General features: G+C 43.9%; 1 protein-coding gene across 11 annotated transcripts in view; it reads left to right on the forward strand.

The window, feature by feature from the left end:
- The window catches only part of Nbas (NBAS subunit of NRZ tethering complex), a 304,643-nt gene extending 285,013 nt beyond the window's left edge, over positions 1-19,630 (forward strand). For all 11 annotated transcript variants that reach the window (XM_063262517.1, XM_063262512.1, XM_063262514.1 and 8 more), the window contains 2 exons: positions 6,211-6,339; positions 19,211-19,630. In XM_063262517.1, coding sequence (XP_063118587.1) covers positions 6,211-6,339; positions 19,211-19,486 — 405 coding nt within the window. In that variant the 3' untranslated portion in view covers positions 19,487-19,630. The remainder of the gene's footprint in view (positions 1-6,210; positions 6,340-19,210) is intronic.
- The last annotated feature ends 1,488 nt before the right edge of the window (positions 19,631-21,118 follow it).

A 21,118-nucleotide genomic window follows, 5' to 3' on the forward strand; every position in this document is an offset into this window, starting at 1 on the left:
TTTGCTGAAGTTGTTTATCAGCTTTAGTAGTTCTCTGGTGGAACTTTTGGGATCACTTAAATATACTATCATGTCGTCTGCAAATAGTGATATTTTGACCTCTTCTTTTCCGATCTGTATCCCCTTGATCTCCTTTTGTTGTCTGATTGCTCTGGCTAGAACTTCAAGAACTATATTGAATAAGTAGGGAGAGAGTGGGCAGCCTTGTCTAGTCCCTGATTTTAGTGGGATTGCTTCAAGTTTCTCTCCATTTAGTTTAATGTTAGCAACTGGTTTGCTGTATATGGCTTTTACTATGTTTAGGTATGGGCCTTGAATACCTATTCTTTCCAGGACTTTTATCATGAAGGGGTGTTGAATTTTGTCAAATGCTTTCTCAGCATCTAATGAAATGATCATGTGGTTCTGTTCTTTCAGTTTGTTTATATGATGGATCACGTTGATGGTTTTCCTTATATTAAACCATCCCTGCATGCCTGGGATGAAGCCTACTTGATCATGGTGGATGATTGTTTTGATGTGCTCTTGAATTCGGTTTGCCAGAATTTTATTGAGTATTTTTGCGTCGATATTCATAAGGGAAATTGGTCTGAAGTTCTCTTTCTTTGTTGGGTCTTTGTGTGGTTTAGGTATAAGAGTAATTGTGGCTTCATAGAAGGAATTCGGTAGGGCTCCATCTGTTTCAATTTTGTGGAATAGTTTGGATAATATTGGTATAAGGTCTTCTATGAAGATTTGATAGAATTCTGCACTAAACCCGTCTGGACCTGGGCTCTTTTTGGTTGGGAGACCTTTAATGACTGCTTCTATTTCCTTAGGAGTTATGGGGTTGTTTAACTGGTTTATCTGTTCCTGATTTAACTTCGATACCTGGTATCTGTCTAGGAAATTGTCCATTTTCTGAAGATTTTCAAGTTTTGTTGAATATAGGTTTTTATAGTAAGATCTGATGATTTTTTGAATTTCCTCTGAATCTGTAGTTATGTCTCCCTTTTCATTTCTGATTTTGTTAATTTGGACGCACTCTCTGTGTCCTCTCGTTAGTCTGGCTAAGGGTTTATCTATCTTGTTGATTTTCTCAAAGAACCAACTTTTGGTTCTGTTGATTCTTTCTATGGTCCTTTTTGTTTCTACTTGGTTGATTTCAGCTCTGAGTTTGATTATTTCCTGCCTTCTACTCCTCCTGGGTGTATTTGCTTCTTTTTGTTCTAGAGCTTTTAGGTGTGCTGTCAAGCTGCTGACATATGCTCTTTCCTGTTTCTTTCTGCAGGCACTCAGCGCTATGAGTTTTCCTCTTAGCACAGCTTTCATTGTGTCCCATAAGTTTGGGTATGTTGTACCTTCATTTTCATTAAATTCTAAAAAGTTTTTAATTTCTTTCTTTATTTCTTCCTTGACCAGGTTATCATTGAGTAGAGCATTGTTCAATTTCCACGTATATGTGGGCATTCTTCCCTTATTGTTATTAAAGACCAGTTTTAGGCCGTGGTGGTCCGATAGCACGCATGGGATTATTTCTATCTTTCTGTACCTGTTGAGGCCCGTTTTTTGACCAATTATATGGTCAATTTTGGAGAAAGTACCATGAGGAGCTGAGAAGAAGGTATATCCTTTTGCTTTAGGATAGAATGTTCTATAAATATCCGTTAAGTCCATTTGGCTCATGACTTCTCTTAGTCTGTCTACCTCTCTGTTTAATTTCTGTTTCCATGATCTGTCCATTGATGAGAGTGGGGTGTTGAAATCTCCCAATGTGTGTTTTGAGCTTTAGTAAGGTTTCTTTTACATATGTAGGTGCCCTTGTATTTGGGGCATAGATATTTAGGATTGAAAGTTCATCTTGGTGGATTTTTCCTTTGATGAATATGAAGTGTCCTTCCTTATCTTTTTTGATGACTTTTAGTTGAAAATTGATTTTATTTGATATTAGAATGGCTACTCCAGCTTGCTTCTTCTGACCATTTGCTTGGAAAATTGTTTTCCAGCCTTTCACTCTGAGGTAATGTCTGTCTTTGTCTCTGAGGTGTGTTTCCTGTAGGCAGCAGAATGCAGGGTCCTCGTTGCGTATCCAGTTTGTTAATCTATGTCTTTTTATTGGGGAGTTGAGGCCATTGATATTGAGAGATATTAAGGAATAGTGATTATTGCTTCCCGTTATATTCATATTTGGAAGTGAGGTTATGTTTGTGTGCTTTCATTCTCTTTGTTTTGTTGCCAAGATGATTAGTTTCTTGCTTCTAGGGTATAGCTTGCCTCCTTATGTTGGGCTTTACCCTTTATTATCCTTTGTAGTGCTGGACTTGTAGAAAGATATTGTATAAATTTGGTTTTGTCATGGAATATCTTGGTTTCTCCATCAATGTTAATTGAGAGTTTTGCAGGATACAGTAACCTGGGCTGGCATTTGTGTTCTCTTAGGGTCTGTATGACATCTGTCCAGGATCTTCTGGCCTTCATAGTTTCTGGCGAAAAGTCTGGTGTGATTCTGATAGGTCTGCCTTTATATGTTACTTGACCTTTTTCCCTTACTGCTTTTAATATTCTTTCTTTATTTTGTGCGTTTGGTGTTTTGACTATTATGTGACGGGAGGTGTTTCTTTTCTGGTCCAATCTATTTGGAGTTCTGTAGGCTTCTTGTATGCCTATGGGTATCTCTTTTTTTAGGTTAGGGAAGTTTTCTTCTATGATTTTGTTGAAGATATTTACTGGTCCTTTGAGCTGGGAGTCTTCACTCTCTTCTATACCTATTATCCTTAGGTTTGATCTTCTCATTGAGTCCTGGATTTCCTGTATGTTTTGGACCAGTAGCTTTTTCTGCTTTACATTATCTTTGACAGTTGAGTCAATGATTTCTATGGAATCTTCTGCTCCCGAGATTCTCTCTTCCATCTCTTGAATTCTGTTGGTGAAGCTTGTATCTACAGCTCCTTGTCTTTTCTTTTGATTTTCTATGTCCAGGGTTGTTTCCATGTGTTCTTTCTTGATTGCTTCTATTTCCATTTTTAATTCCTTCAACTGTTTGATTGTGTTTTCCTGGAATTCTTTCAGGGATTTTTGCGATTCCTCTCTGTAGGCTTCTACTTGTTCTCTAAGGGAGTTCTTTATGTCTTTCTTGAAGTCCTCCAGCATCATGATCAAATATGATTTTGAAACTAGGTCTTGCTTTTCTGGTGTGTTTGGATATTCCGTGTTTGCTTTGGTGGGAGAATTGGGCTCCGATGATGCCATGTAGTCTTGGTTTCTGTTGCTTGGGTTCCTGCGCTTGCCTCTCGCCATCAGATTATCTCTAGTGTTACTTTGTTCTGCTATTTCTGACAGTGGCTAGACTGTCCTATAACCTGTGTGTCAGGAGTGCTGTAGACCTGTTTTCCAGTTTTCTTTCAGCCAGTTATGGGGACAGAGTGTTCTGCTTTCGGGCGTGTAGTTTTTCCTCTCTACAGGTCTTCAGCTGTTCCTGTGGGCCTGTGTCTTGAGTTCACCAGGCAGGTTTCTTGCAGGGGAAAAGTTGGTCCTACCTGTGGTTCCAAGGCTCAAGTTTGCTCGTGGGGTACTGCCCAAGTCCTCTCCGCTGTGGCAGCAACCGGGAAAATCTGTGCCGCTCCTTCCGGGAGCCTCCGTGCACCAGGGTTTCAGATGACGTTTGGTGTTTTCCTCTGGCGCCTGGATGTGCACAGAGTGCAGTCTCTTCTGGTTTCCCAGGCGTGTCCGCCTGTCTGAAGGTTCAGCTCTCCCTCCCACGGGATTTGGTTGCAGAGAACTGTTTATCCGGTCTGTTTCCTTCAGGCTCCAGCAGTGTCTCAGGCGCAGGGGTCCTGCCGCTCCCGGGCCCTCCCCTATGGGAACCCAGAGGCCTTATACAGTTGCCTCTTGGGCCAGGGATGTGGGCAGGGGTGGGCAGTGTTGGTGGTCTCCTCCGCTCTGCAGCCTCAGGAGTGCCCACCTGATCAGGCGGTGAGGTCTCTCTCCCACGGGGTTTGGGAGCAGAGAGCTGCTGCGGTCCGGGATCCGCCGGTGTGGGACTTCCGGTAAACACAGGAAGTGCCCGGCTTTAGAGGAATTTTGCCTCTGTGTGTCCCGAGTTCACCAGGCAGGTTTCCTGCAGGGGAAAAGTTGGTCCTACCTGCAGTTCCAAGGCTCAAGTTTGCTCGTGGGGTACTGCCCAAGTCCTCTCCGCTGTGGCAGCAACCGGGAAGATCTGCGCCGCTCTTTCCAGGAGCCTCCGTGCACCAGGGTTCCAGATGGCGTTTGGTGTTTTCCTCTGGCGCCTGGATGTGCACAGAGTGCAGTCTCTTCTGGTTTCCCAGGCGTGTCCGCCTCTCTGAAGGTTCAGCTCTCCCTCCCACGGGATTTGGGTGCAGAGAACTGTTTATCCGGTCTGTTTCCTTCAGGTTCTGGCAGTGTCTCAGGCGCAGGGGTCCTGCCGCTCCCGGGCCCTCCCCTACGGGAACCCAGAGGCCTTATACCCATTTTTTTTTTTGATTAATCATTGATTGAGGGTACCAGCCCTGAGCAGGTGGTCCTGAGGAGGATAAGAAAGCAAACTGAGCAAGCCACAGAAAGCAAGGCAGTAGACAACACTCCTCCATGGTCTCTGCTTCAGTTCCTGCTCCAGATTCCTGCCCTGGCTTCCCTTCATGACAGACTGTAATCCTTAAGATATAATAAACTATTCCTCAAGCTGCCTTGGTTCCAGTTTTATCACAGCAGTAGAAAGCAGACTATCTACTGTCTTTTTAGATGCTATCTACTAGTTTATAAAATTTGTCATTTAAAGCTACAATCAACATGAAATGCTGAGGTTCCTTGTCAGTTATTGATGACGTATTGAATGAAGAGCAGACATGAGTGCTGAGAGAAGCTCCTATACCAATACTGCTGTTGAGTCTGCTGTGGACCACGTGACTTTGGAGTATAAGACACATTGCTCACCCTTAAAGAGGGACATTTGTGTGAATACAGAACTATAGGACAGAAGTAATGTCTGAAGCAAAGAGTACAGTGGGGATGTAGAATTGAGACTAAGCTTGGTTAGTCAGGGGAGCTGGTCTGGTGTGTGTCACTATTCTTTGGGAGATGTGAACCATTATCTACTTATCCCAGATAGGGAACTATCAAGAGCCCAGTGTAAGCATACCACTGATATCCAACATGGTGAACCACTGAGTTTCATTAGGGGTGCTTACAGAAGTTTTGAGTAAGGAGTTCCTTATAGGAGCAGACATGAGTCAAAGACAGCTGTAACTCTAATTGCCCACCCCAGTCAATGACAGGTATGAAAGCGGGAATCCTAGCGCTGTCTGCTCAAGGGGCAGGCAGCTCAGCGTTTGGAAAGTGTCTCACCCAGTCTGTCATTTTCATCATCTCATCATGGAGTGATGCTCCGGGATGCTCGGGGTGCCCAGCATTTGGATTTTCTTTCCTGTGCCACTGCTGTGGAGTAGCACAACAGGGCAATCAGCCCCATGCAGGACTGCAATCGTTCATTCTTCTCCAGACTAGTTTGGCTTTAATATATAGGGCCGCATTCATCATCTGCTCTTTGGTGGAGTGTTCAGTTCTTCGTGTCATAGTACAGTCAGGACAGTTGAAGCAGCCAGCTCAGCGGGTGAGCTCAGTTCATCAAGTAGAATAAAACCTGAGAATGAAATTCAGGTAGGCCTGGGGAGAGCCACACGTGTTCGTTGTTTTGAACCACAGATAGTTTTCATGAGGATGGAATATCTTAAATATATCAAGAATTCTATTTACCTTAATACTAGAATTTTGAACATGTTTAAAAACATTGTCTTTGCTGATGTCCTTTGTCTCTCAGTAGATAAAAACTAGATATTGACATCATGAATAGTTGATAACAGCTGCCATGGAGTCTCTACTGTATGCTCAGCACTATATATTTACATTAATTCTCAAGATACACAACCAGAGCTGCAGAGCTGCAGAGCAGATACAGAGATGTCCATTTTACTTACAGGGAAAACAAGGCTCTGAGAATTAGAGTAAGTTATACCACTAGATCTGCATACTGAATACATCCTACCACTCAAACTAACTAACATCACACACTCACACACACTCACACACACACTCACACACACTCTCACACACACACACACACACACACACACACACACGATGATACATCTAGAAGAGGCAGCACAGGGTTACACTGTGCTTGCATGAGTGGAACTCACCTCACCCATGTGGTTTCAGGGTGTGAAGGAGCTGTGCCTGCTGCTGCTGCACCAGTCCCTCCTGCTCCCATCCCTGAAGCTTCTTCTGGAGAGTGGAGATGAAACTCTACAGGCCATGGCCCTGGAGCAAATCTCAGCTGTCACTAAGGTATGTCCAGTTGAATTTATTGCTGTTCTGGTTTCCAAAAAGGTGAGTACAAAAACCATGATTAATTCTTGGCCACTCTCTAATCTCTGACTGTAGTAGCGACTTCATTCACTCAGGCACACACTTGGTTTCATAGACATTTACTGAGCCTCTTCCATAAACCAGGCTCTCTTTGGGTGCTGACAGCACAGATATGTATAGTAAAACACTTCCCCAGAGAAGCAGGCTCCTTGCCACTCGGGATTCGGGTCTGGGGAGCTGAGTCCCACTTGAGGTTGGCTCTGTCTCCAGCTGCACCTGGTGGCTGCTCACAGGCAAATGTTTTCCAGCAGCACTCAACTACAGTTATCTGAAGTCTAGAGCTGCTGTTCTCTGGAACCTGAGCCTCACAGAAGCAGTGTTTGGGCTTGAAGACAGATGTGCTCACGTCACATTTGCAGATTGCAAACATGTTTCCAGACATGCACAAGGCTGGCTATTTTGTTGTGATGACCCAGGAAAGCAGTGGTCTCTTTTCTTTTAAAGACATATAGTCTCCAGTTAGATAGTTCAGCGTTCTGTTTTATCAAGTTGACATTGAATGATCCTTCCCCAGAGCCTTCTATAGAGACATCCTTGTTTCATGTAAGTAGTGTGTGTGCATTCATATACACACATATACAGATGTAAGCACACTTCGGTATAATTCCTCTCTCTCTCTCTCTCTCTCTCTCTCTCTCTCTCTTCTGGGAATCAGAGAGAAAGGGAATTCTAGAGCAAAGGTCTATGCTGGCTGCAGAAAAGAGCTAAGAAATAGATGTAAAGATATCATTGATAAAGCATTTTATTAATGACAGAGATATCAAATGTTACATTTGGCCACAGTCATTGAAAATCTGTTGCCTTTCACCAATGTATACTGAGTACTACAAGACTGTCTGCAGAGACTGTGGAAGGGCCACAGTTGCCTGGCAGGACCTTTTGGGATCCAGACTAAAGTCGATCTGTTGATGTCTTCCTGTCTCCCTGCTGATGTGAATGCTTCATGGTTTTGTAACTTCATAAGAATTGAAAATTATATTGAGCTTTTTTCTTAGCCTGTTTTTTATTGTAAGTCAAGGAATGAGGAATAAGAGTGAGCTGAACAGAACCAGACTCTGATTCTCTTGCACGTTCTCGGTCCTCTACTTAATCTTAGTTGCTGTTTAGTCTCTGTGAGTACTTGGGACTCTTGGGGAACAAGACAGTGATGTCTCACACCCCTCGTTAGGAATCCATAGGTGAGTGTTATTCTGTCACACCCCTGGTTAGGATTTCATAGGTGAGTGTCACCTCTCCTTGTAAAAATCTTTTTATGTCCATGCATGTGTCAGAACTGCAAATAGAGCAGGAACCACAAACTATTAGCCCATCCACTGCCCCTGCAAGCACTGTGAAAACCAAGCAGCAAGGGAGAACTAAATGCACCAGTGACCTCCATAAGACGGTCCCCCTGAGCTTGTGGAGTGCTGCGCCATTGACATTGACATTGAATTAAGTCAAGTTAAGACTCTGAACTTAAAACTGTTGTGTACACTGTGGCTGTGAGCCTGGGGCCGTGAGGCTAGGGCCAGCCAGCTTTGCCCATCAGCTTGAAGCTGAAAGCCACACATCTAAATTGCTTACACATTTCACTCAGTATGTGCAGACCCTCAAGTTTAGAAATTCAGTGATGAGAGTCTACCCTAAGGGGAGAGTGAGTGTTTGTGTTGGGAGAGCCTGCCTGTGACCCTACCCTCACCAAGGGCTTAATATCCTCCAACAAGCTAAAATCCAATAGACTTTATCAGTTTGAACTTTTAAAGGTTTTTTGGGGGGTGGGGGTAATTTAACTTGTACATTCAGTGTGCAGGAACTAAACAGTAATGTCTCTGATGCTTGTCACCCCGTTTCCCGAGGGAAAGTGTAGTACAGCTGCAGTACTCCTGGCCAGGACTGTGAGCGCTGGAGTGGCCTGCTGACCTTGTTTCATAGTTCACAAGTTTTCCCCTTCTGTGTGTCTGCTTCTGCAGAGTTGGGGCAGGTAGATCTGTGAGAAGAGCTACAAACTCAAACCATGAAGTCTCTATGACAAGAGGACTCATTCTGCTCTCTGTGTCCTCAGAGTGACAACACTCATCTAGTCTTCATCTCTGTAGATTTGTCATTTCAAGCGGATGAGATTAATGCATATGCAATTACCATAGTCTGTCGTTGCTCTCTAACACTGGGAAAGGGCCATGCCATCCATTCCCCAGAGAAGAGCTCAGGAGGGGGGCTCTGCTGTGTCTCCTGGCTGGCTGTTTTTAAATAATCCATGGCTTTTTAATGAAAACTGGAAAACCTGTGCTGCTTTTCGCGGGGGGGGGGGGGTTCCCTCCTTTTGATGCTTTCTCTGTCCATTAGGAAGGGCTAAGGTTCATCAATAACTTTAGTTTTTCCCTTATTGGTTGTTGATACTAGTTCCTGTTGACGTTAAAATAACATCTGGCAAAGGTATCCTCTGGTAGCAATTGGTCTACACAGTGTGCAGGTCTGAGAGGAGAAACACCACACTGGCTCACTGGCAGCGTGCGTTATTTTGCTGTGCATTATCAGATGCTGACAGCCTTACAGCTGCTTGCAGTTAAAGGGATACACTTAAGTGCTGCTGTGGAGATGGCTGCTGCTTTTCCCTTAACATCATAACCTACTGCTCCCTCTTAGCTTCTGGAATGCCACTGGTCTTTAGCACATGACCTTATACACATGGCCAAAAGTCTCTCCCCCAGGCAGGAAACAGAAAGTCTTTCCTGCCATCATACTGTAGGTGAATAGTGAAAGGCCGTCATGCTAGTCTGCTGGGTGATGTCTCCATCAATCTCGGTGAAATTGAAAGCTTGCTCACACTGTGGCCCTCACCAAGAATGCTCTTCCTTGGCATGCTTGAAGATCATTTCTATGTTCTCCTCTGTTCAGGTCAAAATCTCCAAACTCATTTCAACAAAGTTAACAAAGATGTATTTTACTCTTCTTGAGAACTGAAATCATCTTTGTTTACTGTTCAACATGCCTGGTGACTCCTGTTTCTTCCTGTGTCCCCCTTGCTGCTCCCCTGTCCCTCTCTCCCCAGCCCATATCCCAGACTCCTAGTGTAAAGAATAAACCATGTTTCTGACCTTACCAAGGGCCCTTTGCTGTTGACCCTAATATCAGTTGGTTCTTTTTCAAACTGGTGTATTCAAACCAGTTTAGGTTAGAATGGTCCAGTGATGAAAGTACCTGAGGGAGCCCCTTCCTCCCTGGGATTAAACAGTGTTGCTGGCCATGCTCATCCAACACGTTTGGCGAAGCTGTTTTTACTCAGAAATGTGGACATCCATGTCAGCTTGAAGGTCATAGCACTGTTCCTTCCCCACTGTCATCCGTTCTCTCCTGTGTAGCTGTCTGATGATACAAAGTCTTCAGCAGCACCTCAAGAGGCCTTGCTGCCCCTCCCATGCCACAGAGCTGCCATTCCCCTTTATTTGAACCTGTTTGACTTCTGAGCAACCAGTTCTGAATAGTGTTGTTGTAAACAGCTGTAACAGAGGTTGTTGTAAGCAGACATACTAAGCACCTATGTGCTCAACCCAATGCTGTGTGAAGAGTGAAGACATTTGCAGGATGTCTGTAACGATGAAATATGTCATCATCACTCTGTGTTTACAAACAGCCTCTCTAGGACAGAATGATTCTGAAACAACAGTCAACTGGAGCCCAAAGTCTAGCACCCAAGTGTGTTCGCAGCCATGACCAGGCTGGATTTTTCAAAGGTCCTCTCCCTGTTTTGTTAGATCATAAGCCATGGCTTGGACAAAGTGATTAGCTGCTCTGCCCAAAGTAGAACCCAGGGTCTGCTGAGAAATTGGAATCGGGGTGTCATGTTCAAGCAGAGTACAGACAGGGTCTTGTGTGGGTGTTTGTGTTTGAGGTTTGTGTTTGCATTTGTGCTGCTTGCCTTTTACAATTGTACATTAATGTTTTAAATAACGTATAAAGTCTTGGTGTATGTGAAAAAGAGGCACATGTCCCCCTGAAGTAAACAGTGGAATATTAACAATCTGTAAAGTCACTGACATGAAATCCCATACGCATTATGCTGTAGAATGCAGTTTACTTCCTTCCTGTAATTACTCTTAGCTTGATGGAGAGCCATAAAACAGAGGCTTTAACTCAGAGAAGGCTCGTTACACATTGTTGAAAGAGGAACTAAGCGGATAACATTTTAATAGTTGGAAGATAGAAATATTCTGGGTCTACATCTATACATTTCTCTCTCGAGATCTTCAGAGTTTTAGGTAATGTCAAAAACTTTTCACAAGATAAGCACACAGAAGAGACATGCTTCTCCTCATGTGGTAAATATTTAGTTTTTCTCTTTTTTAGAAAAATTGTTATTCCCATTTGTCTGCTGTAATAACTGCAGCTGAACTTCACAGCAGGCATTATACAGGTGGAAGCTTGGTGACTGTCAGCCCTCACCCAGAATGCTCTTCTGTTGTGAGAGTGGAGTTCAGAGAAGAATGCCCTTGCCAGGCCACACGGATGTTCAGTAACAGATCCAGGCTAGAGATCTGTCTCTAACTGGCTCCTGTTTATACCACCAGACTATCTCTCACCCTAATTCATTTGTTTAGTGGAAAATCAACCAACCCTTCTGGATTTGGCTCATGACAAATGAAACCCAGAAAAGCAGATTGTTTCTCTTTACCCTTTACCATACCAATCCATCCATTGGGAAAAGTACGTGACTTTCTAAGGCCGAATACCAAAGTCAAGGTCGATTGAAGAACTCAGAGCTCATATGAAACATATTTTAAAAGTCTGAAAATTACACAGGAACACTTTTTTGAGAATTTAGCTGGGTGGTGATGGTGCACACCTTTAATCCAGGCACTAGGGAAGCAGAGCCAGGTGGATCGCTATGAGCTGAAGGTCAGCCTGGTCTACAGAGAGAGCTCCAGAACAGCCAGGGCTATACTAGGAAACCCAGTCTTGGGGGCAGGGGGAAGAACACTTAGAATTGAAATTTTAAAGCAGCTGAAGGAATTATAATACAAAATGTCCATTACAGTGAAACCGGGGTTGGCATGTAAGTCACACAAAGAACCCCTTTAGCCTTTTCACCTCCTGAAAGGCCTGGTCTCTACCTAAACCTAGTGATGGTCTCCCTGCCTGCAGTCCCCAAGTGGAGAGTTGGTGTGCTGCAAGCTTGGAAGGACACAGCATAGTCCAGCTCATCACGACTCAATATCATCTCTCCTAGAAATTTATACTATATAAAAAAAATTCAATAAAAGAAAATATGTGCATGAAAAGCATTCATTGTAGTGTTTCAATAATCTCAATTTAAAACAGCTGAATATTTATAGTAGAAGTTAAATAATGGTGACATCTTTTCAACAGGCTAGTTTGCAGCCATTAAAAATTTTAAGTATAGAAACCATAAAAACATTCTTAGAATTCCTAGTATTATGAAAGGATGGACAGTTCACAGCTCCTGGAAGGGGCATGCAGCATAGACACGCTGTCATGTGATCCAGGCTTGGAGGGCTGATTTCTTCCCCCAAAGTGTTTCATTTCCTTTTTACTTTCTAATTTCAGGGAAAGGAAATGGTTAGGACATGTAGCATGGAGAAGTAGGAACTGCCCACTGTAGTCGGCAGCATTGGATCATTAATACCTCTAGCTGGAATTATAGAAAAAACAAACCACGGAAGATGAGAATCTGAGGCCTGACAGGTTGGTGAAGTGTGGGTAGAATGTCTGTGCCTAGAGCGCTGCAGGCCGTGTGGAGGGGCCTCAGAGCACTGGTGACGACACATGGTGTGTGGAGAGGCTCCACCCAAGGCTGCGGCCGTTCATCTCCTCTCTGGCGGCCACACTTCTTTTTAAAGTAGTTATTGGGACGGATCAGACAGAAGCTCTTTCTGTCTTTGATCTTACTGTTATATTTGCTAGGAAACATACACCACAGCACAGGATGGAGGTCAGAGTGTAACTCTTGGGAATCAACCAGGGATGGGGCTGAGGTCATCAGGCTTGAGAAGCAAATCATCACATGCTGAGATGAGCCATCTCACATCACCCTCCTTTGTCTGTCTGTCTTTCCCAGCATGCATGTCTGTGCGAGGGTGTGGGATCTCCAGGAACAGGGGTTGCAGACACTTTTGAGCTGCCGTGGTGGTTGCTGGGAATTGAACCCAGGTCCTCTGGAAGAGCAGCCAGTGCTCTTAACTACAGAGCCATCTCATCGCCCCTTGTTCTCTACTTTTAAATATGGCCTTGAACTTACCGTGAAGCCCAGACTTTGAGCATCTGATGTTTCTGCCTCACAGGAGCTAGAATTACAGACTTGAGCGACCAAGCTCAGCTTTTGATTACTTTTTCATTCTGTATTTTGTTCCAGATGTGCACAGAATAATTATCTCCACCGTAATTCCTTTGCAAATCACAATTTTGAAACTATTCCTTGCATCTACTAAAAGGCAGGCAGGAGTCACAGGAGGAAATGAAATGAAGCAGTCCCTACCATTTCCTCGCACCCAGTCTTGAAGTGCAAGAGCAGAATTCCCCCCAAGCCTTTCCCTACTCTCTGCTCGAGATTGGTAAAACTCTTGACTCTACCTTTTCCTGGGGGTATCTCCTCCTGCCTGCTCCCTGTCGGTTTTGGGGGCAGCTCCTGGAAAGGCTGGGCCCCACACTGCAGCAACAGATGTGATAGATGTGAGGCTTGAAGGAGCAATGAGAGGGAGCAGCCTTGGCAGAGGAACTGTCTCTTCCTTTAGCTGAAACTGTCTAGACTCCCCAGCCTGACGCTTACTCAGGACAGCTCACTTGGCAGTGCCTGGACTCAACCTTTTATCTAGAATTTTATCAAACACTTGACAGGGGCCTGGCTGTGCTCCTGGAGAATGAGGTAGAAAGCCTGTTTGAAGAGTAAACCAGAAAAACTTATGTCAAGTGACCCAGAGACCATGTGATTGCACATGGTCACAAATAACAGTGTACGGCGAAACAGACGTAGGCCTCCGGGGTGATTCAGTTATTCACGTCGTATTTCACAAGTCTGTGGTGCTACCGTCCTCCAGCCACTCTGAGCATGGGGGCTACATGAGAAACATTCAGTGTGGATCTCCACCTTATCAGTCCCACCATGGAGCTCCCACACAGTGCTCATCTGTTACGTGAGGATAGAAGGGCCACAGCAGAGCCCTGTGGAAGCGGAGAGCATGTGCATTGGACGGGATGCAGGAGTTGTGCGGGGCTACGGTTGTGAAAAGCAGGGTTGGCACTGGGCAGGGCAGGATGGAGTGGGATAGGGAAACTATTCGGAGTTTATGGGCACATAAAGAGCCCTGTGACGGCATGAAAGGGCACTTGCCCTCATAAAGCAGCAGAGTCAGTCTCCTCCACTAGTTGCTTCTCCTATATAGCATCTACAAACAACATAAGCCCAAAGGCCAGTGGGAACTAACTAAATATTTTTCTAGGTCAAAGGGGTATGTATAAGAATTTGGGACATGAGACAGCTCTCTGCTCCCAAACCCCGTGGGAGAGAGACCTCACCGCCTGATCAGGTGGGCACTCCTGAGGCTGCAGAGCGGAGGAGACCACCGACACTGCCCACCCCTGCCCACATCCCTGGCCCAAGAGGCAACTGTATAAGGCCTCTGGGTTCCCGTAGGGGAGGGCCCAGGAGCGGCAGGACCCCTGCCTGAGACACCGCCGGAACCTGAAGGAAACAGACCGGATAAACAGTTCTCTGCACCCAAATCCCGTGGGAGGGAGAGCTGAACCTTCAGAGAGGCAGACACGCCTGGGAAACCAGAAGAGACTGCACTCTGTGCACATCCAGACGCCAGAGGAAAACACCAAACGTCATCTGGAACCCTGGTGCACGGAGACTCCCGGAAAGAGCGGCGCAGATCTTCCCGGTTGCTGCCGCCGAGGACAGGACTTAGGCAGTACCCCACAAGCAAACTTGAGCCTTGGAACCACAGGTAGGACCAACTTTTCCCCTGCAAGAAACCTGCCTGGTGAACTCAAGACACAGGCCCACAGGAACAGCTGAAGACCTGTAGAGAGGAAAAACTACACGCCCGAAAGCAGAACACTCTGTCCCCATAACTGGCTGAAAGAAAACAGGAAAACAGGTCTACAGCACTCCTGACACACAGGCTTATAGGACAGTCTAGCCACGGTCAGAAATAGCAGAACAAAGTAACACTAGAGATAATCTGATGGCGAGAGGCAAGCGCAGGAACCCAAGCAACAGAAACCAAGACTACATGGCATCATCAGAGCCCAATTCTCCCACCAAAGCAAACACGGAATATCCAAACACACCAGAAAAGCAAGATCTAGTTTCAAAATCGTATTTGATCATGATGCTGGAGGACTTCAAGAAAGACGTGGAGAACTCCCTTAGAGAACAAGTAGAAGCCTACAGAGAGGAATCGCAAAAATGCCTGAAAGAATTCCAGGAAAACATAAATAAACAAGTAGAAACCCATAGAGAGGAGACACAAAAATCCCTGAAAGAATTCCAGGAAAACACAATCAAACAGTTGAAGGAATTAAAAATGGAAATAGAAGCAATCAAGAAAGAACACATGGAAACAACCCTGGACATAGAAAATCAAAAGAAAAGACAAGGAGCTGTAGATACAAGCTTCACCAACAGAATACAAGAGATGGAAGAGAGAATCTCGGGAGCAGAAGATTCCATAGAAATCATTGACTCAACTGTCAAAGATAATGTAAAGCAGAAAAAGCTACTGGTCCAAAACATACAGGAAATCCAGGACTCAATGAGAAGATCAAACCTAAGGATAATAGGTATAGAAGAGAGTGAAGACTCCCAGCTCAAAGGACCAGTAAATATCTTCAACAAAATCATAGAAGAAAACTTCCCTAACCTAAAAAAAGATACCCATAGGCATACAAGAAGCCTACAGAACTCCAAATAGATTGGACCAGAAAAGAAACACCTCCCGTCACATAATTGTCAAAACACCAAATGCACAAAATAAAGAAAGAATATTAAAAGCAGTAAGGGAAAAAGGTCAAGTAACATATAAAGGCAGACCTATCAGAATCACACCAGACTTCTCGCCAGAAACTATGAAGGCCAGAAGATCCTGGACTGATGTCATACAGACCCTAAGACAACACAAATGCCAGCCCAGGTTACTGTATCTTGCAAAACTCTCAATTAACATAGATGGAGAAACCAAGATATTCCATGACAAAACCAAATTTACACAATATCTTTCTACAAGTCCAGCACTACAAAGGATAATAAAGGGTAAAGCCCAACATAAGGAGGCAAGCTATACCCTAGAAGAAGCAAGAAACTAATCATCTTGGCAACAAAACAAAGAGAAGAAAAGCACACAAACATAACCTCACATCCAAATATGAATATAACAGGAAGCAATAATCATTATTCCTTAATATCTCTCAACATCAATGGCCTCAACTCCCCAATAAAAAGACATAGATTAACAAACTGGATACGCAACGAGGACCCTGCATTCTGCTGCCTACAGGAAACACACCTCAGAGACAAAGACAGACACTACCTCAGAGTGAAAGGCTGGAAAACAACTTTCCAAGCAAATGGTCAGAAGAAGCAAGGTGGAGTAGCCATTCTAATATCAAATAAAATCAATTTTCAATTAAAAGTCATCAAAAAAGATAAGGAAGGACACTTCATATTCATCAAAGGAAAAATCCACCAAGATGAACTCTCAATCCTCATCTTCGGTTGGTTTATATACAAGTGTGCAATTTCTAGGCTTGAAAGTAAAATGATGCTATGTGGTGCTGGATAGAGGAGCCTTATTTTTTATTATGGCAGCTTGCTATTCTTGTAACATGGTGATTTGGTTGAACACAATAAAGTACAGTAGTAACTGATCTCCCCTTCTTCCTGGATGAGTGAGGAGATGATTAAATGTTGATGTCAGCATCCTTGAGCATATTCAGATGAGCTTCTGCTTCTGTTGAAAAGGATGCTGTGTTTGATTGTGGTCCGAAGCTTTGAAGCACTACTTGGCATCTCCTTCCTTGGAGGTCTCACTGTTTAAACATAACAGATTTGATAGCTTGTTGGTAAGGTGAGGTCCAGCTTGTCTCCACTAGGTCATCTTCATGTGAATCCGGTGGTTATACGGTTTTGTTCTAGGGATATTTCATTTTTTTAATAACGGTTTTAGCTGACATTCATGGAGAGAATGAATCCTTAGAACTGTGCCACTAGTGAAAGGAAATCCTGTCTAGAGTATGTTTCTTTACAAAGCTGTGTCACACCATCCTTTGGGCCCTCTGCTGGAAAAGTAGAATCAAGTCTCAAATAATGCCTTTTAAATTGTATCCTCTAGTATTATAGATGTAGGACAGTACTGTATCATACCTCTGTGGATGTAAAATAGCTTGTACCTGCTTTATGACATGTAGTAGTGACCGTGCCTTATCAGAGCTGTTCTTAATGATGTTGCTCAGAATGTTTTCTTTCCAGATGATGATTGAGAAGCTAATTTAAAAAAAAAAAATGGTGCCAGGTACCACAAGAGTAACAGAACTGTGCTGTTTTCTCGGGTTTTGTTTTTTTACTTTTTTTTTTTTTTTAATGGAGTGTGCTGGATGTCTCTACAGTTTTGTTCAGATGACTGCAGAACCTGGAAAAGCTGTTGCTGCTGTTGATGCATAACACACTGCTATTATTGGTCTTTTTATATAAATATAAATATATATATACAGATATATAATTTGAATTTTTTGAAACTTTAGCTGTGCTGTCAACTTTGGAAAAAAGTATCCCCGTTTACTGTGTTGAGTTGGCACTGTACAGAAATTAACAGCCATATTGGTCTAGAAATGTTGAACTTAAGTTTTTTCCATTTGTACAGGGGTAACACACTGTATTAAATATGTAAGGTCTTATCTACGTGGGTTTGATTACAAAAACTAATAAAGTATTCTCTAAATTAAAAAAAAAGAGAGAGAGAAGTCAGGGGCTGGAGAGGTGGTTCAGCAGTTAGAGCACTGATTGCTCTTCCAGAGGTCCTGAGTTCAATTCCTAGCAACCACAGGATAGCTCACAGGCATCTGTAATGGGCATCTCATGCCCTTTTCTGGTGTGTCTGAAGACAGCAATAGCGTGCCCACATACAAGAGATAAATAAATAAATCTTCTTTTTTTAATTGTGTAAAGAGAAAAAAAAAAGAATTTGGGACATGAAAGTCACGTGTGCTACCTATAAACCCAGCCCCCAGAAGGCTGAGACAGGAGGATTGCTGCCAGTTCCAGTTTTAGGTCAGCTTGAACTACATGTAAAGACTCTGCATCAAAACAAGTGCATGAGATAAGAAGGCAGAGAAAAGAATCCTGAGAATGCAGAAGTGCCTGGATAGCAGCACCCAGTGCCCTGGGGGTCAGCAATCTATTCACACATTTGTGCAGTTTATAAAACTGAGACAAGGTTTGCTGATATCATCTCAGTTGCCCACTTAGTCAACCAATGTTGATAGCACTGGGTACTGAAACATAAAAACTGTAAAACCCTTGTGCCCCTCCCTCCCCTCCAACCCCACCATCAGGAGAGGCAGACAAACTATCATAGCATAGCATGGAGAGACCTGGCCAGGTGTGTAGGGAACCTGGAGGGAGGAGCAATGAGCCTTTCTAATAGCTCTAGGAAGGTCACCAAGGACGTGCCACTGGAGCTACAGATAGGGGAGGTTGTGAACAATCCCGGAGCACTGCTGAAGGGAGCAGTGCCTTATACCTATGCTTCTGGCTTTTGTTCCTCCCGCCAGAGACAGTGTCCTCGTCATAGTCACAACCTACTCTTCTTCATAACAGTCAGGCAGGGAGAACATACTGCATGACGTTGTGATATTGTTGTTCTAAGTAATTAGTTCATTGACTTTGAAATGCCACATCATTTTTGAGGTCTATACAACCACACTTAAAGCATGCTGTGAAAGCAATTAGAAACTTCCATGCAGCTGTCTCATGATGCTGGGTGGCAATGATGATTTCCAATATGCTGTCCACCTAAACTTGATTTCTTACAAGAGGAATGATAATCCAAACCAGAGGAAGGAAGGAAGGAAGGAAGGAAGGAAGGAAGGAAGGAAGGAAGGAAGGAAGGAAGGAAGGGAGCAAAGCTATAGAGAGCCATGTGTAAACTTGGAAGATGAGACTTGCGCCCCCACGGGCTTCAACAAAAACAGCTGCAGCCCACTTTTCTGTTCATGTTCTGCTTACTCTCAACAGGCAAGGAAGAAAGGCTTTCAGACACTGAAAAGTTTTTTTCACGTGGCTCTGCATCCCAGAGAGAATTGGGTATAAAACCCACAGATGAAAAGACAGTTGAAATGGTAATGGGATTGTCAGGAGCTCAGACTTTGAAATCAAGACTAACCTAAATCCAGACTGTGGCTCCGTGACTTACTACAACATTAAGCAAAATTTCTTACACCTTAATTTTCTTATCATGAGACTGAGACATGGACCTGCCAGTTTTCCAGGCTGAACTAGAAAGGGCTCTGTAAATTGCTACTTCTGCAACATTGAACACTGGATGTGTGCAGGCAGGGGCCTGGTATACTGTCTCCTTGCTGAGAGGAAGCCATGTCTGTTGTCCCATCTCTGACCTCCACGATGAGGCCTCAGATCTTCCTCGCACTGTTCGAGGCATGTGGCACGTTGTCTTAAGGCCACACAGATTTGCGTGCTATGGGAAGCCAGCAGGCTGCACCTGACAGCTCTGTAGAAAGCTTAGGAATTAGAAGAAAGAATGCAAAGCCCACTCACGGCTGGCTTTCTTATTTCTTGAAGGTGAATGACTCTAATTGTGACCAGGAGCTGCTTTCCCTGCTCGTGGATGCCAGGCTGCTGGTGAAATGTGTCTCCACACCCTTCTACCCACATATCATTGCTCACCTTGTGGCCAACAACCAGCAGGGGCGCTGGAACGCAGAGGAGCTGGCTAGACACCTGCAGGAGGCCGGACATGAAGCTGAAGCTGGCTCACTCCTCCTGGCTGTCCAGGGGACTCATCGGGTGTTCAGAACTTTCAGCACTGCCCTCAGTGCACTGAGGCAGTGGGTGTGAGCACAGCCACCCATGACCTTGCTCCTGGCAGGAGAGAGCATCAGACCCCAAAGCCATGCCCGAAGCAGCATTTGTAGCAATTAATTGTTCTCAGCATTTCTAATAAGTCATGAATAAAGGTATATGTATATATATAAATGGCAACCAATGCCCTTCAAGTACTTTCTCATACTGATGGGTTAGCATACTCTGTTATTATCGTGGATTTTTTTTGCCTTTTTAAATTTTTCTTTTCTGAGTAGAACCCAGTTAATTGAATGGGAAACTATACTTAAGAAAATTGAGAATGGTGGTGCACTGTATGAGAGAGTATGGTATATTAAATGGCTTGGATGAAAGGTCCTGTGTTCAAGGCTCAGAACAGTTCTTGTGGCCTTAAGTCAAGTAGTCTCCCTCCCTAAATCTTAGACCACTCATGAAAATCAGTGTTAAAATATGTAGCTAACAAAGTAATGGAGTATTGTATGAGGATGTGTGCGCAGCTCCATCGGGTACATAGGAAAGGCTTAAGAATTCTCATTGTCCTGCTTGTCAGCTGTTAGAATATATGAATGCTGCTTGTCAAATGCAGCTAAATGATCAGTAACAACATATGGGGCTTTGAATCAGTTAGTGTGATTGTCAACATAAGCATATTAAAGCTGAGACATCCACATGTACCTAAAGCCACAGAAGGGATGTTGCCCATGGTAAGAGATAAGAACCCACAAAGTAATACACTGGTGCTTGTTTCTCCTCCCCAGACATGTAGTCAAGGACAGAGCCTGTAACCCAGTGCTCTGCCGGTGGCTTTCAAGAGAGTCTCACTTAAGCCTCACAGCCTAGATCATGGAATGGAGAACATTCATACCATTGACATTGGCATCACTGTACTATGGCTTAAAGCTCCTCTACCCTGCCACCAAGAAATAATTTGGAATGGAGGGAGGGCAGTGTGGCTGATAATCAATAGGTATAATCTATGTGTGAAAGTGATGACATTCTACAGATATTTTATCATGAAGAAATATATAATATATAAATATATAATACATATTTTATGTATTAAATATATAAATAAAATATATAAAATATTTTCTATTTTGAAACTGCCCTTGTCCAGTTTCTATATCCTGTCAAAGCCAGCAGTATGCCTTGTAGCATACTGGAGTAGAGTGGTCTTCAAACCCATGTACTCCCCCTCAGCTGGGCACACCAGCTCTAAGGATATTGGCACTTCACTGATGGTCTACGTCACCACTGGTGTCCCCTTGCTCCTTACTCCTCTACAAGCAGCTGTGCTGTCTAAACAGAAAACTTCAGTCCCTTCAGATACTTTCTGCTAAGTGCAGTTTCTCAACCTGTGACCTTTGAATTCTTCTTCCTTGGCAACACCAAAATTTGAAGAAGGTTGGCACAAGTCTCATGTCCTTGGGTAGAAAGGGATAAACTCTGCTTTGACTCAATAACATGTTTATCTGAAGCCACATTTAAAGGGACTCTGGCCAGCTTAAATGTGGCCAGTGTGCCACTGACAGGCCTTGCCCTTTCTCCCATTTCCTCTGCCTTGCTATAAAACAAAGTAATTACACTCCTAAAGCTAGCCACCAACATGTATTCCCACTTCCTCCTCCTGGGGCTGACTACCAAAGC

Source organism: Rattus norvegicus, chromosome 6, assembly GCF_036323735.1.
Source record: "Rattus norvegicus strain BN/NHsdMcwi chromosome 6, GRCr8, whole genome shotgun sequence".
Lineage (NCBI taxonomy): Eukaryota > Metazoa > Chordata > Mammalia > Rodentia > Muridae > Rattus > Rattus norvegicus.